Source organism: Terrapene carolina, unplaced genomic scaffold (assembly GCF_002925995.2).
Source record: "Terrapene carolina triunguis isolate 2854851 unplaced genomic scaffold, T_m_triunguis-2.0 Scaffold66, whole genome shotgun sequence".
Classification (NCBI taxonomy): Eukaryota; Metazoa; Chordata; order Testudines; family Emydidae; genus Terrapene; species Terrapene triunguis.
In genome coordinates, this window is record NW_020664417.1 from 62,928,808 (window position 1) to 62,952,405 (window position 23,598).

The 23,598-nt window shown below is 41.4% G+C and overlaps 1 protein-coding gene across 1 annotated transcript in view; it reads right to left on the reverse strand.

The window, feature by feature from the left end:
• Window positions 1-23,598, reverse strand: part of NWD2 (NACHT and WD repeat domain containing 2) — a 140,517-nt gene that overhangs the window by 77,772 nt on the left and 39,147 nt on the right. Inside the window, exon 2 of the mRNA XM_024210392.1 lies at window positions 12,472-12,560. Within this exon, the coding sequence (XP_024066160.1) occupies window positions 12,472-12,560 (89 nt within the window). The remainder of the gene's footprint in view (window positions 1-12,471; window positions 12,561-23,598) is intronic.

Here is a 23,598-nt window from a genome sequence, read left to right on the forward strand (position 1 = left end):
CCAATGGGAGAGTGCTCTCTCATGTCAGTATACTTAATTCACCTCCCTGAGAGGTGGCAGCTGGGTTGGCGGGAGAAGCTCTCCTGTGTACATGGGGGGTTAGGTAGGTATAAGTACATCACTGTGTACATGGGGGGTTAGGTAGGTATAAGTACATCGCTCAAGAGTATGAAAAATCCACACCCCTGAGTGACGTAGTTATACCAGTAGAAGTCTGTAGTTTAGCCCAGACCTGAGTACCTTTTTCAGATCTGAAGAAGAAGTCTGTAAGCTCAAAAGCTTGTCTCTTTCACCAACAGAAGTTGATCCAATAAAATATATTATATACTCACACATTATATGTTTATGTTAGAAAAGGCAAGGTCAAAGAAATGCACCTTGCACTTACACTAGAAGGAGCTGAGGTTTGTGATGGTCTTTAGCTGCTGGGGCGTTTATTCCACAATCTTGGTCTGGCCCCTGAGTAAGTTCTTTCTCCTGCATAGATGAGCTTTATTTTTATTGTAGCTTCAGGTACTTTCTCAAAAGTAGGGCTCATTAGGATGCTGGAAATGAATGCTTGGAGCAATGGTTGTAAAAAGGTAGTTGGGGCCCACCTGCCTCAGTCCCTTCCAAGGAAACCTCAGAGCCCGATGATGGTAGAATGCTGAAGATGACATGAATGGGGGTGGTAATGCAGAGGCAGCACTCTTAAAGAACTACAGTTACTGGTGAATAATCTTTCCTTTCTGCTCGAAAGTGAGGTTTAGGATCTCCCGATACTAACATGTGGAAAATACATTATTACTGTTGTGCTAGACTAGAAGATGTTGTTGGAGGCCAGCAAGTTTTTAGGCAATCACATTATCTTGCTGAAGCTGGTGGATGCACTAGCCACCTTTCATTCATGCTAAATGAAGGAGCAATTAAATGCCCATTTGTTCAGGGAAAGCTGAAACAATAGAAACCATTGCTGAAGGCACAGACCAGCATGGAAAGGGCTGAACAAGAACTAACTCAGGGAGAATAACAAGGGTGTCTCTGGGACTGATTGAAAATGCAGAGGCTGAAGAACTGATTGGTGGACGTGTGTGTGTCTGTTGGTCGAGAGCAGAAAGCAGCCAGAGAAGCAGATGATAGCATAGCCTGGAGAGGGAACAGAAACAGAACTCCTTGAGACACAGGACCGACAGGAAAGTGAGCACAGATTTCTGAACAAAGAAACTGCTTCCTGCTTCTGTGTTCAGGGGAAAAGACTTTGTATATATAGTCTTCGTAAATAAACAGGATTGCATCAAAGAACTAACTGATTCTATCATCAATTTCTCCTACTAATGGAAATAACCCTGTAAGGCCCCAAATATTGGCTATCCTCTCAGGCTAAGGGCAACATTATTAAATCAGAGAATTGTAAGAGACCTCGAGAGGTCATCTAGTCCAGTCCCCTGCACTCATGCCAGGACTAAGTATTCTCTAGACCATTCCTGACAGGTGTTTTTTTAATCTGCTCTTAAAAATCTCAGTGATGGAGTGATTCCACAATCTCTCTAGGCAATTTAGTGCAATACAAATGATGAATCTTTTGCAGCTACAGTTCACTTAGCACTAGTAAACACGCTTTGGCAAGCAAATCTTAGTGACATAGGTGCTGACTCCAAGGGTGCTCCAGGGCTGGAGCACCCACCGAAAAAAATTAGCAGGTGCTTAGCACCGACTGGCAGCCAAGCTCCCTTCCTCTTCCCAGTGCCTCCCACTCGCTGGTGGCCCCGCTGATCAACTCCTCCCCTCCCTCCCAGTGTCTCCTGCATGCTCTGGAATAGCTATTCCATGGCATACAGGAGGCGCTGGGAGGGAAGGGGAGGAGCAGGGATGGAACATGCTTGGTGGAAGGGGTGGGAAGAGGTGGGGCAGGTGTGGGAAGAAGCAGGGTGGGGGTGGGGCGTTGAGGGAAGGCAGGGGCGGGAAGAGGCAGGGCAGGGGTGGGGGCTTGGAGGAAGGGGTGGAGTGGGGGCAGGCCTGGGGTGGAGGGGGATTGAGAGGAAGTCGGCGCCTATGCGTAGGGGTATTCAAGACCCATAAAGAGACACAGAAAAGAAATAATTCTAGGATAAATCCCTATGCTTTATTGCTCATAAGCATGCTTCCATCCCAATTTTGCCTGAGCTCTCCTGTATCCTACATAACAATGGACCAAATTTTTGATAGTGGTTTGTAATTTTGAGCCTAGTAACTGCATATCCAAACAGGCATGCTTGCATAACTTTGTGTGCACAAAAATAAGAGGCCACTTTTGAAAATTTGGCTGTAATGTCTCAAAAAATATCTTTCAGGACTGGCGTTACACCATCATGACCTAATCTTGCATCACGACCTCATAGCATTGTGTTACAACATGATGACTCTGCATCTTGATGTCATGATGTTGCATTGCAATGTGGTGATTCAGTGTCAGGCTATTAAAAATCAACTGTCACAATGGGATGACATGAGAAGTTTGCCCTGCCCAGCAAGCTGATATAGGTGTCAAACCTATATGTGCATGAAGGACACTGAGAATTTAGAAAGAAGGAGTATATGGGATACAGCGGAACAAGATGCTTGTGATTGATGTCAAAGCATATTTATTACAGTAACTCCTCATTTAACATTGTCCCACTTAACGTTTCAATGTTACGTCCCTGCTCAATTAGGGAACATGCTCGTTTAAAGTTGTGCAATGCTCCCTTATAACATCGTTTGGCTGCCTGCTTGTAAGAGTGTGTGTAAGAGCAGCGACTTTACAAGGGAGCATTGCACAAGTTCCACTTCTCCGTCTCCTCCCCCTCCCTCCCAGCGTTTCCCCTTTCGGGGAAGCACCGTGTCTCCACTCCTCCCCCTCCCTCACAGAAAGTCCTAAGCGCTGCCAAACAGCTGCTTAGCGGCGCTTAGGACTTTGGGGGGGGGGGGAAAGGGATGTGGCGTGCTCCGGAAAGGAGGTGGAGTGGGGGTGGGAAGAAGTGGGCCTGGAGTGGAGCGGGAACAGGAAGAGGCGGGCCAGGAGCATTCCTGGCAAAATCCGAGCCTATTCTCCGGGGAAGCTGCCGCTGCTGCTGCAAAGGTGCTTCCTAGCATCCTTGCCTGCAACGAGCTGTGCCTATGTGGGGTAAGCCAGGGGCACTTCCTAACCACAGTACAGTTCTGTACAGTATACAGTATAATGCCTTTTGTCTGCCCCAAAAAAATTTCCTTGGAACCTAACCCCCCACATTTATATTAAATCTTATGGGACAATTGGATTCGTTTAACATTGTTTCACTTAAAGTTGCATTTTTCAGGAACATAACTACAACGTTAAGTGAGGCTTTACTGTACTTATAATTGGAGACACTGCTCAACCAATGTCCACCCTAATAGAAATATTACTCAGTATTATTGCCTAGGTGGGTTGCCAGCCTGACTCTCTGTGTAAGAGCTGACTGCCCAAGCTAGACTACTTGCACATCTGATTTCTTTTTTTTAAGCTTTTCACTCATGAGTCAGTGTTTTCTGCTTGCTTTCCTCAGCTTCTGTCATAACAACTCCTATCATCTTTATAGGTCATTATTTTTTTCTTATTAATTAAAAGAAGTTAGTGTTTTATTTTGCATATCTTTCTGTAGGGCGCATTATCCTGTTGAGCCCTTTAAGCAGAAAAAACCTGTAAATTGTTAACAGTATACGTGAACTTTTTTGCTTGAATCTGGATGCCTTCATTTTCTTGTGCACACTGGATTTTCTCTCTTCCATTTATCATATATCTTTTTTTCCTCCCCAACTATACACCAACTACTTTGTAATCACTTAAGAGTTGCTAATTATCCTGAGAAAATGTTTCCATTATGAACTAGTTTCTCAGTTTAAAAGAAACCTAGAGAAACAGATATATGTCAAGCTGCTTAAAGATTCAAAATATCATGTGTTCTGGAGATATCCTTTCTAACATACTTTTTATCTCTATTTTTATAACAGTCCAAATCAAAATACATGTTTTTCAGAAACATTTTCGTGATTCAAAGGAAAACAAATGGAACAAATAGAGTCTACCCTAAACCAATTCAGAGATGGAATTAATGTATTCAGTCACATTTCCCCACATATGGTAATTATGTCCCACAGGAGTGGTCAACACAGGAAGCCTGACAGATCTGATGTTTTGCAACAATTGAGACCCTGTTATCGGTGGAGCCAGATGACTCAGAGAAAACTGGAGCACTGAATATATTAAAATGAATTTAAGTTAAGTTACGATTTATCAAGTAGATGATAACTTGAGGATACTCTACAGTATGTGGCTTTCATGGTAGCCAGACACTGATCAGATCTTATAAGTAGAGGACCACATATAAAGAATAAAAAGTAAAGTACTCCCCTTTCATCCACCCAAATACTCTATCTATTACAGGAAGAAGCTATGTCCCTTCTTGTATGTTTGAAAAGTGCCTAGCACTTCATGGGCATCACTGCAAACTAATAATTAATAATAATGATTTTTTTGTATTAAAAGATGCTTCCCATAATAACCATAAAATAGTGGGAGGTCAGACTGCCAAGAAAAAGAAATTTTTATGAGAGAAAAATCCATCTCAGAGCTGCTGCAGAATGCTTTCTCACTTTCCCTTTGTAATTTTTATATAACCTTTCCCACTTGAGCCAAAAAAACCTGATAAAATCACTTGTATACTAATGTCAAAACTAGGGCTGTCGATTAATCACAGTTAACTCACACGATTAACTTTAAAAAATTAATCGCAGTTTTAATTGTACTGTTGAACAATAGAATACCAATTGAAAGTTATTAAATATTTTGGATGTTTTTCTACATTTTCATATATATTGTATTATGTTGTAACTGAAATCAAAGTGTATATTATTTTTATTACAAATATTTGCACTGTAAAAATGATAAACAAAAGAAATAGTATTTTTCAGTTCACCTCATACAAGTACCATAGTACAAACAATCTGTCATGAAATTGCAGTTTACAAATGTAGATTTTTTTGTTACATAACTGCACTCAAAAACAAAACATAAAACTTCAGAGCCTACAAGTTCACTCAGTCCTATTTCTTGTTCAGCCAGTCATTAAGACAAAAAAGTTTGTGTACATTTACAGGAGATAATGCTGCCCTCTTCTTATTTACAATATCACAAGAAAGCGAGAACAGGCATTTGCAGGGCACTTTTGTAGCCGGCATTGCAAGGTATTCATGTACAAGATATGCTAAACATTCGTATGCCCCTTCATGCTTTGGCCAACATTCCAAGGGACATGATTCCATGCTAAAAAAAAAAAATGTGTTAATTAAATTTGTGACTGAACTCCTTGGGGCAGAATTGTATGTCCCCTGCTCTGTTTTACCCGCTTTTTGCCATATATTTCATGTTATAGCAGTCTCGGATAATGACCCAGCACATGTTTATTTTAAGAACACTTTCACTGCGGATTTGACAAAACGCAAAGAAGGTACCAAAGTGAGATTTCTAGAGAGAGCTACAGCACTCGACCCAAGGTTTAAGAATCTGAAGTGCCTTCCAAACTGAGAGGGGTGAGGTGTGGAGCATGCTTTCAGAACTTTTAAAAGAGCAACACTCCGATGCGGAAACTACAGAACCTGAACCACCAAAAAAGAAAATTAACCTTCTGCTGGTGGCCTCTGACTCAGATAATGAAAATGAACAGGCACTGCTTTGGATTGTTATCGAGCAGAATTGTCATCAGCATGGACGCATTTCCCCTGGAATGGTGGTGGAAGATGAAGGGACATATGACTCTTTAGCGCATCTGGCACATAAATATCTTGCAATGCCGGCTACAACAGTGCCATGAGAACGCCTGTTCTCACTTTCAGGTGACATTGTAAACAAGAAGCGGGCAGCATTATCTCCTGCAAATGTAAACAAACTTGTTTGTCTGAGCGATTGGCTGAACAAGAAGTAGGAATGAGTGGACTTGTAGGTTCTAAAGTTTTACATTGTTTTATTTTTGAATGCAGTTTTTTTTAATACATAATTCTTCATTTGTAAGTTCAACTTTCATAATAAAGAGATTGCATTACAATACTTGTATTAGGTGAATTGAAAAATACTGCTTATTTTGTTTTTTACAGTACAAATAATTGTAATAAAAAATAAATATAAAGTGAGTACTATACACTTGATATTCTGTGTTGTAACTGAAATCAATATATCTGAAAATGTAGAAAACACCCAAAAATATTTAAATAAATGGTATTCTATTATTGTTTAACAGTGCGATTAATCACATGATTAATTTTTTTAATTGTGTGATTAATCGCGAATAATTTTTTTAATTGCTTGACATCCTAGTCAAAACTAGGTTTGACTAGTCACTGCCTTTTATGGATCCCCAATTGTTTCAGGACATGTAAGTAAAATAGTTAACGTCTGCCTCTGCGCTGGTGGGGCTGTCCATCTCACCTCCATCTACATGAAGAATTTACTGATGTTTTGAGGCCTATGTCACTCGGTCTTCAGATAATAGTTGAATCTATTTAATAAAATAGTTTTATTTTTGTGAATACCTATGAGGGAAACCTTCCTTAATTAGGCTATTCATATATCATCATCAAAGCAGGAACTGAGGTCTTTCTCCATTTTATACTACAGCCCAATCTCAGAGTGTGTTTTCTTCCCGATTATGGATTAAATGCATAGTGTTATGTCTAAAGGAGACATCAGACTCTTTCTTTCTTTCCTTTCTTTGAAATGTCTCCTCAGAAATGACTGAATAATAAGGAAAATAAAGGAATTTGATAAAGATATCAATTTTTCATGAATAGTACAGGAGAGTAAGAGAAGCTGGTTTTATTATTTTATACTCCCCTTTGCATTCTCCCCATGCAGCATTGCTATAGAGACTGTCCAAACAGCTGATCAGCTGGCACCCTCACATCAAGATTTTTCATAAACACAGTCTAAAATCACATTGGATGCTATCTCTACTGCCATACAGGCTTTCCAACTCCATTTGATTCGAGGGGATCTAAGATTGATTCTCTTAATTCAAATAATATTGATTTTCTAAGAAAAAGCCCCAACAACAATCAGAACCTGCTGATGAATGCATATCAAGAGTGATGCAGGACTTTAGATGCAGAATGATAGCTTAAAGACATTAACTGTTATCACTAAAGACAATGCTTCTTTATTTCATAAAATTGAGTTACGGGGAAGCAATGCAGAGACGTGTAATATTAGTGTGTTGGGAGGAATGCCTGAAGATTTGGAATTAGAATTTTCTGATAAGTTACATTTTTACAATATTGCATAGTGAATTTATTCCTCCTCTCTGAGAGCCTAACCCAAAGCCCAGTGAAGTCCATGGGAGTTTTTTTTTTAAATGCAATACAAGTTTATTCAAGAACATCTTAGGTATTTACATGGCCCCCATTACTGATGTATCTGAGCACCTCACAGTCTTTAATGTATTTATCCTTCCCCGTGAGATAGGGAAGTACTATCCCCCCATTTTACAGATGTTGAACAGAGGCAGCTTGAACCCATGACTCCCAAGTCAGGCTAATATCATAAGCACTGCATCATCCTTCCACCAATACCACAAGACAGGGAGCAGAGGCAAAGCAGACTGCCTGATGAGAACACAGTCCTGCTCTTGCAAATGAGAGGCTAACAAGGAAGGAGGGGGCTTTCAAAGGAACCTAAGGAAGTTAGGTACCCAACTCATACTGAATTTCATCTGGAATTGAGCACCAATTCCTCAAAGATCCACTGAATAGCCCAGCTAAAACTTTGGAAGTTTATGTGAAATGAAAACAGCTGAGGTGCTGTTTTCCCAAGACACGGGTTCAGCATGGCACTCTGGGAACTAGGTTCACCTCTCTCATTGCCACCAAAAGAAACTGTCTATTTAAGTCCTTGTATATGGCCCTTAGCAATTTACTTATGTTTATTTCACTCCTAATAGATGGAGAAGATGTAAAGCTGGACATCTTGAGAAGACACTATCATAGGATGTATTCTGTGCCAATTTATGCAGGGTAACGGGATTTCTACTTCTGTCTTCTCACCCCTTGCCAAAATTAGCTCTGTTCTCTGCCATGCTTACCTGTTTCTTGTGGGAGATGGAGAAACATTTTATTTTCAAATTGTTACCAGACAGAGCTAAAAATTAACTTGACAAGAGCAACTTGTTAAAGGTGATTGGCTCCCATTAATTTTAAAGGGACTTCTCTCATGCTTAAAGTCAAGTACGTGTTTAACTGGATTTAGGGCTGCACACTCAACATCTTGCAAGATCCAAGACCAAAGTCAACAGAAAAGGAAATTTCTTCATTGCTTCTGGAAATACAAGTCTTGGACTTTACCAAACCATTCAACTGGCTACATCAAACAGTGAAGAGACACTATTTAAATCCTGACCGGCATTCAGGCTTGCACTTGCCCTGTTCCTCCTCCTCCAAGTTGTAAGTAGAAATAGGTCTAACCTACTCTCACCACTCTGGCAATAATATCCAGGATTAAGCAGCTGTCACAGAAGCACTGCCTCCCACTGAAATTTGTTTAGGCATCTAGCCACAGTAATCACCAAGATCATGCTAATTTTCAAAGCAGGAGACATTTAGCCTTTGGCAATTTTCTGCTAAGGCAACTTTGTACCAAGTGACTGACCTGCATGCAAGAATTTGGTCCCATCAACACTGGTAACACATAGTAGATGGAGTTACTTAGTGTCATTCATGAGCAGCTGCTTTTGATAACTCAAGTCTGTTCTTTCAGCCTCGTATGTAGGAGCCAAAAACCAATATGTAAAAGTTCATAATACTTCTCTGAATAAACTACTTTCTTACTAGTTGAGGTTTATCAAATATATGGAGACATTTATGGCTACAGTGTCATTCACCTGACACCAGTTTACAAGCCATATATTTGAGGTCATCAAATTGGTGACAGAATGGGCCCGGTCAGGGCCAAACCTTCCTTCAAATAGGACCTTTGCTGTGAATTATGAGCTCTTTATCGAGGGCCTAACACAAAATGTGATTACATTGCAATCATCTTGCGGACTCAAAACGTTGATGTCCTAGTGCTACAAGAAACTCACCTGGAGAATGAAGGCCACCATGCAAAGATCAACAGAAATGTTCTCATATTTGCAAGGCATCACCTTAGAACCAGTCGCACCTGCTAAGACCAGCTGCTGGCCTTAACCAGCTATATAAAATCTAGCTACCAGCAAAAATTAAAAACAGTGGCAGCATTCATTGACTTTTCTTCTGCATATAATACTGTATGGTGCAAAGGTCTCCTGCTGAAGTTATCATTAGCTTTCTCATGCCAATCAACAATCAGACTCATCACCAAGATGCTGAGTGATGGAAGATTCACCGTACACCTTGGTGAATCTGCCAGTAAATCACAGAGATTAGGATCCGTTTTAGTGCCCACACTATTCAAACTCTATACCAATGATATTCCTATCACATTATCCTATAAATTCATCTATGCAGACGACATTGTGTTAGCAATTCAAGTGTCCTCTCTGGAGGCCACAGAAAAGGTCATGAACAATGGCCTCTGGACACTTGAGATGTATTTCAACGCTTGGCAATTGAAACCAAATGCTTTGAAAACACTTGTCTATGCCTTCCATTTGAATAACTACAAGGCCAAAGTGCTGTTGAAAGTGGACTTTTGTGGTCTGCCTCTTTTGCATTACAACACTACAGGCCAGCGGAAAGAACATCAGCATTCACTGGCTCAAATCATGGGCCTTTGTGATGTCCCAAATGCAGACCTGATTGAAGATCCAACAAAAGAAGTCCTAGGATTCTGCCTTCCCCATAGGCAGTGGCCTGCACTCAACTGCATTCAGACAACGCATGGAAGGTGTGGATATCTCCTCCACAAATGGAAAATCGGAGAATCTCCAAACTGTGCTATGAAAACCACTGCTAGGGGGAAGACTGGGTACAAACCATGCAATACATTACAGACAATTGCCCCCTTCACACTTACAGTAGTGGCACAAGGGGCATCCATCTAGCTACCCTACAAGCATTAGAATGGCTGTTGAATCTCAATATTCAATTTTAATTCCAGCCTGTTGCTTTTTAAATGCCATATAAAAGAAGAAATAGAACAAGCCATATATTAAGATCACCTGCGGCAGGACCACCTCATCCACTACAGAAGTGGAGCCACCTCATTTTCTTTGTTTGGCATGCTAATGGACGAAATGAGGAAAAATACATTCTGCTAGTAAAGTGATACACTCTTTTGTCTTCTGCATGACTTGTCTGATGTCTTCAGCAGCTGCCTTCATCACAAAGTAACAAATGTCATCATAATTCAGGTATTTTTGGAAACGCGAGGTCAGGAGTGAAGAGTTCTCTTCTCAAGAGATTAAGTTCTTGTGACGGGGTATTGACCCCACACTTGCTCTGAAGAGGTTATTGTAGGCTAAGAAGGGGGCCAGTTAACCAGACAGGCCACAGCTGAGGGGGATCAGGTAGTTTAAGTAACCCCCTGACTGAATAATGAGGAAGCCCAGCTGAGGAGGAACAAGCTGGGCTGGGTTTATAAAGACAGGAAGTTAGCAGAGGAGGGCTGCAGGGAAATAGGCTGTAGTCACTCCCTGGGAGAAGGGAGGTATGTTTAGGGTCTACACGGACAAAGTATCCTGCAGTTACTCCCTGGGAGGAGGGAGTTTTGGGGCTGGCAAACCTGGGGTGGGGGGGAAGCAGCCAGAAGGTTATGAAATGCTAAAGGAAAAGGTAGTAAGATAAAGAATGGAACAGACTGTGGCTGCTGATTAGATGGTCCATGAGCTGGAACCCAGAGCAGAGAGCAGGCCCTGCTTCCCCTATCAGCCACTGGAGAAGTGGCACCAGCTGAACAGTGAATGGGAAGACTGCCTGAGCCCATTCATAAGAAGAGACTTTGATACCCCAGAAGAGGAGGACATGTGACTTGGCCAGAGAGCCAAGCCAGGAACATGGAGCATTTTGCCTCACTGAGGGTCAGGAAGAGAAGGCAGGCGTGCAGCAAGAGGTGGAAAGGATGTGTCGGACCTGGAATCAGCTAATCCCCAGAGCGACCAGGAGGACGCTCACTAACGGTAAGCAGACCCTATGACAGTTCTCCACAGATAATTTTAAAAGCCCATGAGGGAAACTGAAACTCCTATTCTGCCTTGACCAAAGGGTATTTCCCTTCAAACTCATCAAAGTTTGTGATAATTCCTTGACCTGAAAAGACTCATGGCCCATCAGCTCCGCCAAGCAATTGACACAACTCCTCCATATTTTGTACTTACCTTTTGCACTGCAGTTCTCTGTGAAAGAGGACTCTTGGTCAAGCAGCTGGCCTACAAACAGCTCCCCCCACTCTAGCAGTGCCCCAAACTGGCTACAGGGTCTGATGGTGCAAAGGATAGTGGCATCTTCAGCTGCCTCCAGGATCTTGAAGAAGTAGCTGGCATTGCCCCAGCTCTGCAACACCAACTCCAGGCTGGTGGCCAGCATGGCGGCCATGCTCTGTCCTGACAGCACCATCACCATGCGCTACCTGCGCCACTGCTGCCAGCTGGGCCCAATGGGAGTCTTTCCATTGCCAGAGTCTTCAGGAAGGTACTTAAACACATGCCTAGCTAACTGTAAGATGATGAATGACTTTTATTTTCATTACTGATATTGTTCCACAAAAGGTATGGAAGGACCAAGTTACTGTAAAATACAAGGTGAAAAAAGTTCATGAGTGAAATCCTAGTCCCACTGAAGTCAGTGGGAATTTTGCCATTGACTTTAATGGAGCCAGGATTTTACTCCATATCTTTCCAAACCTGGCCATGACTCTGCAAACACATGGGATAGTTTAGAAAAAAAATGTTCAGAGTTTGTTTCATTAGTCATCAAGGCTTCAATAATCTGCCTATCAAATTCATTTCCGTGTTACTGCTGACAAAATTGTAGTTGGAGCAGTAATTATTATATGTAATATGAAGATGTGGTAACTTAAATGATGATCAAAAGAAAAGCAGTAATGATGTGATTAACATTAACCCAAATGTTGAAACTATATGTGACTTTAATTTCTAGAAAGACAGTACCATAACTTGGATGTGACATTATTTCCTCTTAGGTGTTTTGTATTTTTAAAACAGACAGTTTCATTATGCATAATTTTCAAGAGGAAATGTTATTAATTTGTTACTGTATTGTTCTTATTTACCAGTAAACACTCTTACATAGAGCAGTGGATTTTTCCTAGTTGTCTTTTTATTAATAACAGCAGTCTTCACTTGTGATGCTTTCAGCACTTCAATTTGACACAATTATCATATTACTTGTACTTTTTTTTGTTTTGTATAGGCTTCTATTTTGTGCCAGATTTATCAATAATTACACTATTTTTACATATAAATCAAAAATATTTTAAAAAATAGGAAGGTTAATTATATATCATAATTGAATAATTAATGTGATAAAATCTACCTGTAATTCCAGCCCATAGTTTTCCCTGCAGAATTCTCTCAGCTTCGGACAAACATGTTCTCTTAGTGTACTTCTTTCTGCTACTGTATCTGTGATAGAAAAAAAGAATGTTAACAATATTTATATTAACTTTATATTTTTATGATATATATAGATTTATGGAGGGAAAGTCTTGAAAAAATGAGTGAAAATCTAATAGGGGGATTTCAATACCCAAACTTTATGTCCCTGGATGTTATGTTTAATGTAAACTTGTTATGATATTTAATACATCCATCTTAATACATATTTTACTAGTACGCTTCTGTAAAACATGACTGAACTGACCCTGTAAAGTCAGCAGTCATATGTCAACTTGACTTTTATTTAATTTTCAGGGGGCTGAATTTTACTGATTAGCAAAACCTCCAGAACAAAGAGACAAACCAAAGATTAGGTAGGTATAGCAGAATATCCATAGATAAATCAAGGTTTCATTGCAGTAAGAGCAAAATTCTGCCATCATATCTTCACCCCCTCTAATTTTGTAGTCTCTTAAAAGAGGAGCATTGAAATAAGTATACAAAATGCACCAATCCTGACACCCACATGTGGCCTACAAGTCTGGGTATGCAGATCCCCAGAGGCCTGTTTTCATAATAAAAAAAAATTAGAAGATTACTAAGGCTACCTCTGTTCTTGGAACTGTGGATTTGATTCTCATCTCGCATAGACATACTTGTGGTAGTTCTCATCTGAGCTAGTGCGCTAAAAATAGTATTGTAGCCACAGTAGCGCAGGCAGCAGCGGCACCCAGGGGGTTCAGGCAGGTTTGTACTCAGGACGGCTAGTACAGTGCCGCCACTGCCCATGCTACCATGGCTACACTACTATTTTTAGCATCCTAACTCAGATGAGAGCTAGCAAGAGTATGCCTACATGAACTGGGAATAACACCTCTAGTATAGATGTAGCCTTAGTATCAAAGATCCTAGCGAGTGCTCTCTGTCAGCCACCCACTGGGACTGCTGTGAGGGGAATCCAAGCCTCTGCTGGTCTATGTTTCCAGTGTGTTTCAAGCTTTTAGAGCTGCAGCAGGCTGTAGCACTGGTTCCTCCCCTGGCTTCTCTGACACATTTCCTGAGCATTGACTCTGTCTGTCTGTTCCTCTTCTAGGAAATGTGGATTCTCAGCCCACCTGCCGTAGCCCTCCAAGACCAGCACTGACCCCAGAGATACCCTGATTATTCAAACTTTGCCCCAGGGGTACAAAGTTTCTTGTTTACAGTTTACCTCTCTCAGGGGCACACAGCAGTTCTGAAGCAGTCAACACATACATACACAAACACTTTGCACAGTCTTAAACGCCTTTATTCTCTTTTATACTTAATCAGGTAAAGCATAGGAGCACACTGATCATACAAAACAACAAACACTAAATGCATGTCCCTGCCTCACTTTCTTCACCACTCCAGGGCATTCTTTGAGCTGGGGTCCGAGTTCCCGGGATTTTGCAGAGTCCTTGGGGGCCAGCTGGGCTCAGGAAAGTATGTAGGGCACTCTGACCTCATTTAAACCCTTTCTGGCCACCTGGTCTCTTTTGTTCTCCTCCTGGTACTGTTCCACTGCTCCAACTTTCCTTCCAGAGGAAACAGCTAAACTGGTTTTTCTAAGGATGCAGCTTCTTTTTTGCATAACAGTTGTGAGATCTAAGTACTGTCATTAACCTTAACCTTTCTATCTGTCTGGGGTATATACGCTTTAAGTCAGTTTCAATTATTTTGGTAGTTTATTTCAAAATAAATTATGCAAGTATGTTTGTAACAATACAGACACGCACAAAAATTCCCCCAGGAGTAGTGTTAAAGAAACCACGATGACAACCCAGTTCCTGTTTCTCTGACCCCTTCCCCCCCCCCCCCCCCCCAGAGTCTAGGCTGGCGGTCAGAGACCCACAACTCCTCCCCCCCAGCTCCCAGCTGTGGTGCCCCCCCTTGCTCAGACACCCGTCCCCTCCCCTCCCCCAGAGCCCAGGGATCCAGAGGGAGAAACAATCTGATGTTCGGTCCCAGGCTTAAACAGAGTTTCCTGTGCACCGTCCTCTCCTTCCCTCAGGGCATGCTAGGAATTGCAGCTGCCAGGAACCCTCTAGCTCCCCCGTCCCCACTCCAAGCCGTGTCTTCTATATGCAAGCTGGGCTCTGCCAGGTCCAGTGGCCCCTAGTGGCGGCTAGCAGCACTGCAGCCCATTTTTGTGGGGAAAGGAAATTCTGCGCGCAGAATTTTGCAGAAATTAATGTACATTTCGCAGTGGCACAGAATTCCCCCTGGAGTAATGTTTTCAGGCTCTGTGAACAATAGTGTATCCACATACATATAGGCCCTCAGGAAAGAGCAGCTTTTCATAATACAACTTCACAATATCAATCAGAATTTATAAGTTGTGCAGACAGAACCCCAAGTCATCACACTATGAAACCAAAGTTCTTATTAAAATACTATCTATCCACAGTAGCTTTGGATACATTTATTTATAATTAATTGTTGAAGAAATGTACTGACACGTTAGAGCTAAATTAGATGGTTCATCAAGAGCTATCTCAAGTAATCTGTTTCATAGCCTCAGAAAGTGGGACACGGCTACACCTACACTGCAGACATGTTAAACATGTTTCGTAGCCTCTCAATCTAATCCTAAAAAGGTGTAGGTTTGTGGATCGGATTTTGTTATGGAACGACACCTACTCTGCGAGTCAGTAAGGGTTGGGGAAAGGCACAAAGTGATTTTGTCAGTGCAAGGTTATTATTGGAAATAAAATTATGCTTGTGAACAACTGGGTCTGTGTGCCATAAAATGAAAAGTAACAGAGCATTCATTTATGAAAGATAAAGTAGAGCTGTGGCAGTTCGAGCAATATTTGTATAACTGCTTTGACATTAAAGGAGCCATTTTAAAATTGACTTAACAATCCTCTTATGTTGTAAGCTACAGATGTCCACACAAATCAAACAATATGCCATGTTTACCAATGCCATAACTGACATATGAATGCTGATTCTGAGGTCCATTTTCGCAATCTGGAGTTTGAGAGAGAGGGAGTTTGGGTGCATAATTTAATTAGTTAGATTAAGTAGTTAATGTTCACACATATCTTTGAAGTGCTATATACAAGCTATCAGGAACAGTATCCCCGATAATGTCACAGCTAACCTGGTGGCTGAATTTTGTGACTTTGTCCTCACCCACAACTATTTCACATTTGGGGACAATATATACCTTCAAGTCAGCGGCACTGCTATGGGTACCCGCATGGCCCCACAATATGCCAACATTTTTATGGCTGACTTAGAACAACGCTTCCTTAGCTCTCGTCCCCTAACGCCCCTACTCTGCTTGCGCTACATTGATGACATCTTCATCATCTGGACCCATGGAAAAGAAGCCCTTGAGGAATTCCACCATGATTTCAATAATTTCCATCCCACCATCAACCTCAGCCTAGATCAATCCACACAAACGGTCCATTTCCTGGACACTACTGTGCTAATAAGCGATGGTCACATAAATACCACCCTATACCGGAAACCTACTGACCGCTACACTTACCTACATGCCTCCAGCTTCCATCCAGGACACACCACACGATCCATTGTCTACAGCCAAGCTCTAAGATATAACCGCATTTGCTCCAATCTCTCAGATAGAGACAAGCACCTACAAGATCTCTATCAAGCATTCTTAAAACTACAATACCCACCTGCTGAAGTGAAAAAACAGATTGACAGAGCCAGACGAGTACCCAGAAGTCACCTCCTACAAGACAGGCCCAACAAAGAAAATAACAGAACACCACTAGCTGTCACCTTCAGCCCCCAACTAAAACTCTCCAGCGCTTCATCAGAGATCTACAACCTATCCTGAAAGATGATCCTTTACTCTCACAGATCTTGGGAGACAGACCTGTCCTCGCTTACAGACAACCCCCCAACCTAAAGCAAATACTCACCAGCAACCACACATCACTGAACAAAAACACTGACCCAGGAACCTATCCTTGTAACAAAGCCCGATGCAACTCTGTCCACATATCTATTCAAGTGACATCATCATAGGACCTAATCACATCAGCCATACCATCAGGGGCTCGTTCACCTGCACATCTACCAATGTGATATATGCCATCATGTGCCAGCAATGCCCCTCTGCTATGTACATTGGCCAAACCGGACAGTCTCTACGCAAAAGAATTAATGGACACAAATCTGACATCAGGAATCATAATACTCAAAAACGAGTGGGAGAACACTTTAACCTGTCTGGCCATTCAATGACAGACCTGCGGGTGGCTATCTTACAACAGAAAAACTTCAAAAACAGACTCCAACGAGAGACTGCTGAGCTGGAATTGATATGCAAACTAGATACAATCAACTCAGGATTGAATAAGGACTGGGAATGGCTGAGCCATTACAAACATTGAATCTATCTCCCCTTGTAAGTATTCTCACACTTCTTATCAAACTGTCTGTACTGAGCTATCTTATCACTTCAAAAGGTTTTTTCTCTTACTTAATTGACCTCTCAGAGTTGGTAAGACAACTCCCACCTGTTCATGCTCTCTGTATGTGTGTATATATATCTCCTCAATATATGTTCCACTCTATATGCATCTGAAGAAGTGGGCTGTAGCCCACGAAAGCTTATGCTCTAATACATTTGTTAGTCTCTAAGATGCCACAAGTACTCCTGTTCTTTTTATATAAGTATGAGGTATTATCACAATTTATTATTGTAAATCAATGAATGTATTGGTTTGTTTTGTTTATTATATTTATCTAATTTAAACTAAAATCTAATTTTATTTTATTATCATCTATTACCAATGAATTGATTTTTCTGCTCCCAGACATTGTGAAAGAAACAGTATTTTTGAGGGAAGATGTCTTCTTGGATTTCTCCAGTTTCCCTCCCCTCTGTTTACTCCTTCACTATCTCTTCACCATCAAAAGATCCAAGCTTCTCTGATGCTCCCATTCCCCACAATTTTCTTTCAAGCCTATGAAATCTGCATCAAACTGAAAAAAGTGTGCTATAAAGGTTTTAAAATATATCTACATATTAAAGTCAGGCTATCTTTAGTACCATAGGTTCTTTCTGCATAAATCTCTGGTGGAGAGAAAAAATATAACTAAAATACATTACGTTAAATATCTTTTCTATACATAATGAATTTATGGTCTGACATCTTAAATTATGTTTAACGTATTAAAGAGAGAAAGGAAGATTCAGTGGTTAGGGTGGTAGGGGATTTGAGAGACACAGGCTCAATTCCCTGTGTTACCACAGACTTCCTGTGTGACCCCAGGCGAGTCACTTTTAGTCTCTCTGTCCCTCAGTTCCCCATGTGTTAAATGAGGATTATAGTACTTTCCTACCTCACAAGGATATTGGGAGGAAAAATACATTAAAGATTATGAGGTGCTCAGATACTACAGTAACAGAACATAAAATAGCCTACTAAGGAATGAAATACTGCCTACAATGGCATTTGACTCATTGGCAACTGCCAGTAGCAAAAATCCCCAATGGCCAGAGACGGGATACTAGATGGGGAGGGCTCTGAATTACTACAGAGAATTCTTTCCTGGGTATCTGCCTGGTGAGTCTTGCCCACATGCTCAGGGTCTAACTGATCACCATATTTGGGGTCAGGAAGGAATTTTCCCCTGGCTCAGACTGGCAGAGACCCTGCGGGGTTTTCACCTTCCTCTGCAGCATGGGGCACAGGTCACTTGCAGGTTTTAACTAATGTAAATGATGAATTCTCTGTAACTTGAAGTCTTTAAATCATGATTTGAGGACTTCAGTAACTCAGTCAGAGGCTAGGGGTCTATTACAGAAGTGAGTGGGTGAGGTCCTGTGGCCTGCAACGTGCAGGAGGTCAGACTAGGTGATCACAATGGTACCTTCTGACCTTAATCTATGAGTATATCAGAAATGTGTTTAATTTATCAAAAATATTTTACAGTATCAGTTTCTACACTTATAGCCATTGAAATATTGGACTTCAAATTTGTCACTGATCCAGGATGAAATATTCTATGTCCTTTGCCTTGAGCCAGGATAATTTTGGTGTGAAACAGTCTACCAAAAATAGAAAGTCTCATATTCTTAAGAAATGCAGTGTTTCCTTAAGAAAAACATTTAAATGATGGCTGGCCATCAACTGTTATCTGACTACAAAAATACATACCTGTAGTAGTATCAAGTGTCTTAGTGACTGTAGAGAATATATTTTGCTGGAAATTCAGAAGCCCTACACATTACTCAATGGAGAATCCTGAACCAGACTGAAATAACCTTTTCCTATTTTCCAAAATGTGTAAAAATAGCATTGTCTCTTACAAGCAAGCAACTAGCCGTTGGGACATGAGCATTCAGAAAAACAGTTTTAATTGGCTAACGCTATCCACAGTTACTAAAATGACCAATATCATAGCAGACAAAATAGTCTCTATATTGAAAAGCTAGAATGAGGAACAAAAGTAAAGATCCACTGAAGGGCAAAAATATGGAGTGAACCATGACGGTTTTTGGTCTGGGGAACAAAATATAGAGAGTACAATTCTGCCACCCTCACTCAGGTTGTGTGATTTCAGTGGCACTACTTCTGGAATTAAGTACTCCTCAATGTGATGAGGGTGGTAGAATCTAGTTCAGAAATAGAAATAAATCCAGCTCATCACACAGAACAGTCCTGAATTTTTTAACTCTCCAAAAATCAAATAGAGCTAAAGCATTGTCTAACTGGAATTCTGTCTGGTATTGCAACAAGGTACCCTACATTTTTAACTCCTGTCTACAAATCTTAATGGAAAAAGATAAAGCATTTGTTTAACTGGAATTCTGTTCATTTTAACTCTTATTTGTTTAAATTGCACTGTCCTTGTCAGACTGGGAATAGAGGCCCTTGTTGATTTTGTGATCCCTACATGCATGTCATTCCTGTATGAGCCCACCAAGTGTTAGAGGCCCATGTGGCTGTAAGAGTTGGAGATCCTGTGGTGGTTGCAGATTGGAGGGGAAATTTTTGCCTTAAATCTTTAAGTTTCACAGACTTGCAGGTTATGTCTGAAGCTAAGGACATAAGCATGTTCCACCTTTATGGTGAGGCTACTCATTCAGAAACAATATCATTACCGTAAGACCTCACTAATTCAGAAGTTTTGGTACTTTTATTAATGAACAATTAAGAATTCCTGTTTTTTATTACTTTATGAAGCTTGTCTTTCTGGAAATGGAATGGCATGTAATTTAAGATGGGGCAGAGTAATTAGGATGGATGACAGATAGATTTTATTTAATTAAACCAGTTTAACTTGAGTCATACTGACAGAAAATCTGTGAGGTTGGCAAGTTCCTAAAAACTGGGAATGTCACAGACAGGCAAATTTTAACTTACAGGCTGCTGCAAATGAAGAGATTACTTAAATGACATTCTTCCGGCTGCCAGAATGAAGTGGTGGCAACAGCAGAAGAGTATTTTATCCTAATGTTAATCAAGTACTCTGAAATCCAAATGATAGACTCAAAAGCTTTGATAAACTGTAGTCACAAAATTGTATTTGCAAAAGTGGAGGATGAGTTAAGACTTTTTTAAAATTCAGGGCTGATATAGATATCAAACCAACAGAACACCGCGTCCTTTGTCAGACACAGCCTCCCTGAATGAATAATTACCCATGAGCAGCAACTCCTGCAGATCACTACTTCCCTGAGTGCACACCTTGCATCATTACAAAATGCCCTGCCTCATTCAGGGTCTGAACCAAAGCCCACTGTAATCAGTGGAAAGACTCCCATCGACTTCAATGGGCTGTGGATCAAGATAGCATGCACTTTACTTTGCAATGTATGAAGCAGAGCTCCTGATGGTCACATTAGAAAATGCACATTGTATGATGCAGGATGCTTATAGAGCCCTGCCTCATTTGATGAGTAAACCTTCAGTAAATTTTTGATGATGCAGCTAAATTAGCCATATACACATGTGGCCCACCTTCCTGCCAAATGATAGGTGATCACTGTTTATGTGACGTATGATTTTTTGAAGGCTCATAGCTAAGTCAAATCACAGCCAGTTTTCATCAGAATAATCAAGTGTACTGCTTCTCTGAGTGGTCTATTTCCCATGCCAAATTTTAACTTTTGAATGCAAGCTCTTCTGTTAGTAGTTTTAAAAATATATATATAATGGGAAGAGTGTATATTTTACATTCTTGGATTTGAAAATGAGTGAATCGTATTGGCTCAAACTTGTCAAAACCATTCACCTTCTGACTAATACCAGACATGGAACAGTTCTGTCAAATCGATGAAAGTTTCAGAAAGATATAAGCAAATGAAAATAGGGAGTTAAAAAGGAAAATTGTAGGCAATCAACTCTTTGCAATCACTAACACTTCTGCCATAACAATCCTGCCCACACAACTATTCACTATTCCCTGAGACACACCAGCAGCCACAGTGGCCCAAATTTGGCAATGGGGATGAGAAAATTTGTAGAGGTTAATCCCACAAATTGTTTACAAATCCAAACTGGTCTTCAAAGGTACAGAACATTTAAGTTTACAGCCTATTAATGTAACTGATACACATATGTAATGATTACCTGCAGTGAAAGCCACAGCAGTTGTATGGGCCATAACAATGTGATTGACTGGATAGGAGTGTTGTGCTACCCGGCTCGCAGAGGACAGTAGGAAAGCTGTTGACTGACACAGCAGACAACATTTGTGACGGGCAGGCAGCTAAACCTGGAACCAAGAGAGAGAGAAAAAAGCAGCCTTTGCAGCTGCTGAGACCACCACACAAATGAATGCTATACAGCAGGGGTAGTCATTTTGTCAAGGCCCAAATTTCTTGGTCAAGGTAATCAAGGTCCAAACTCCAGAGAAAACAAAACAATAATAAGTAAATAAAAATATATATGGGTCTGTTCAAAAGCGTCTGGCAGTCCAGATTTGGCTCACGGTTCGCCTATTGACTATCCCTTCTATACAGGGTCACACAAAGTCCAGAGCCGTCCACAACATTAACACTGATCATTTCTTCCAGGGCTGCTCCTTGTGCACAAGGGGTGAGCAACATGCTCTATCATAATGGATGCAGCAGACTTCTCTCTTCCCATCCTCAGTGTGCCAGCCCTGTTCCATGGGCAACCGCAGAGAGGTGGTGGGGCTTTGGCCCTGCCTCTTCTATAGCCCCTTTTTTCTAGCTTACTCCCCCCGGTGATCAGGACTTGTGCTCTTTTGAACACAGGAGGTACAGGCGTTGTTATCATTAGATGCTCTTGTACAGTCATAGAAGTGGGGGGGAACATTTTGCTGGCACCTCTGCCTTTGCATGAGCGAAGGGCATCTCTCCTGATCTAACCCTAAATGCATAGCCATTCAGAAACCGCACTGAAGAGCATGGTATAAATACAATACTTAGCTTTGTTGGGGTAGGTAGCATCATGGGCGGCACGTGAGCCCCCCCTTCGGGGAGGCTAGCCACACAGCCCTGCCTCTTCCGCCCAAGGCCCCATCCCTACCCCCATCTGCGGGAGCCCCAAGTGCCCTCCACCCCATTTGTGGGAGCCCTGAGCGCCCTCCCCCACATCCACTGGAGCCTTAAGTCCCGTCCCCCTGCAGCCAGAGGAGCCCTGGCCGAACCATCCCAGGCCGCCACTTGGCCTCAGCACTGGCCCCAGCACCGGGCCGCCACCTGGCCTCACCACCAGTCTGCTGACTTCCGGCCAGCAGCAGAGCTGAGCTCCTGCCAGCTTGGGGGAGAGGGCAGAGCATACGCAGGGCCAGGGGCTGGCTTAGGGGAGGCTTAGCCTCCCCTACTCTATTATACCTGCCGCCCATGGGTAGCATAGATGCTTGGCACAGAGAACATTTTTATGCTCTACAATATTATAACGTGTGTGCATTTTATTTGGCCATCTGTACAAATTTTCTGTTCATTGCCATGAAACTCTGCTAGAAATAGCAGAGTATGTGGTGAAAATAATACTGAACATTACTTAGTAGCAATACTGAATAAGGGCACTACTTCCATACCTAATAATGATAAGATGCTCACATCACCTTAGACTTTTCAACAACTCCTACTAAGCAGCAGTTTTTTTTACCCCATTTAGCACAACTTTGTATTACTCGTGTTACTAAAAGCTTTTGAATATCAATAGGAAAATAATGTTCTCAAACCTTAAATATTATGGAAACCTTGTCTCTGCATATAATACCATAATAATAACAGTAATTTGCATTTCTATGGTGCCCTTCATCTGAGAATATCAGAGCACTTTACAAACATCAGGCTAGATTCACAGAAACTGGCACATAGAGATGAAAATTCCATGTCCCTGAGCTACTCTGGACCCCGGAGCCCCTGGAGAAATTCACACTGAAAGAGGGCAGGCTGCGTTGCTGCCTTCTCCCTCCCTTGGGTTTCCGTGAGCAGGGACCAATTGGAATTAGCAATTGAAGCTCCACAAAAGCCCATTTAGGGTAAGTTGTTAAGGGGACATGGTAAACCAGCTCACTCCCCAGCCTCCCTGCTGTAAAGATAGGGTTATGGAAGATTATAATTTAGAGACACTCTCTAATAAGGGATAGTATTATGAATACAGGTTTCAGTGGTAGCCATGTTAGTCTGTATCCGCAAAAAAACCCAAAACCCGAGGAGTCCTTGTGGCACCTTAGAGACTAACAAATGTATTTGGGCATAAGCTTTTGTGGGCTAGAACCCACGTCATCAGATGCATGAAGTGAAAAATACAGGAGCAGGTATAAATAAATGAAAGGATGGGGGTTGCTTTACCAAGTGTTAGGTCAATCTAACGAGATAAATCAATTAACAGCAGGATACCAAGGGAGGAAAAATAACTTTTGAAGGCCTAATCTGATGGTATCCAGTTTGCAAATTAATTCCAGTTCTGCAGCTTCACGTTGGAGTCTATTTTTGAAGTTTTTTTTGTTGAAGAATTGCCACTTTGAGGTCTGTTATTGAGTGACCAGAGAGATTAAAGTGTTCTCCTACTGGTTTTTGAATGTTATGATTGCTGATGTCAGATTTGTGTCCATTTATCCTTTTGCG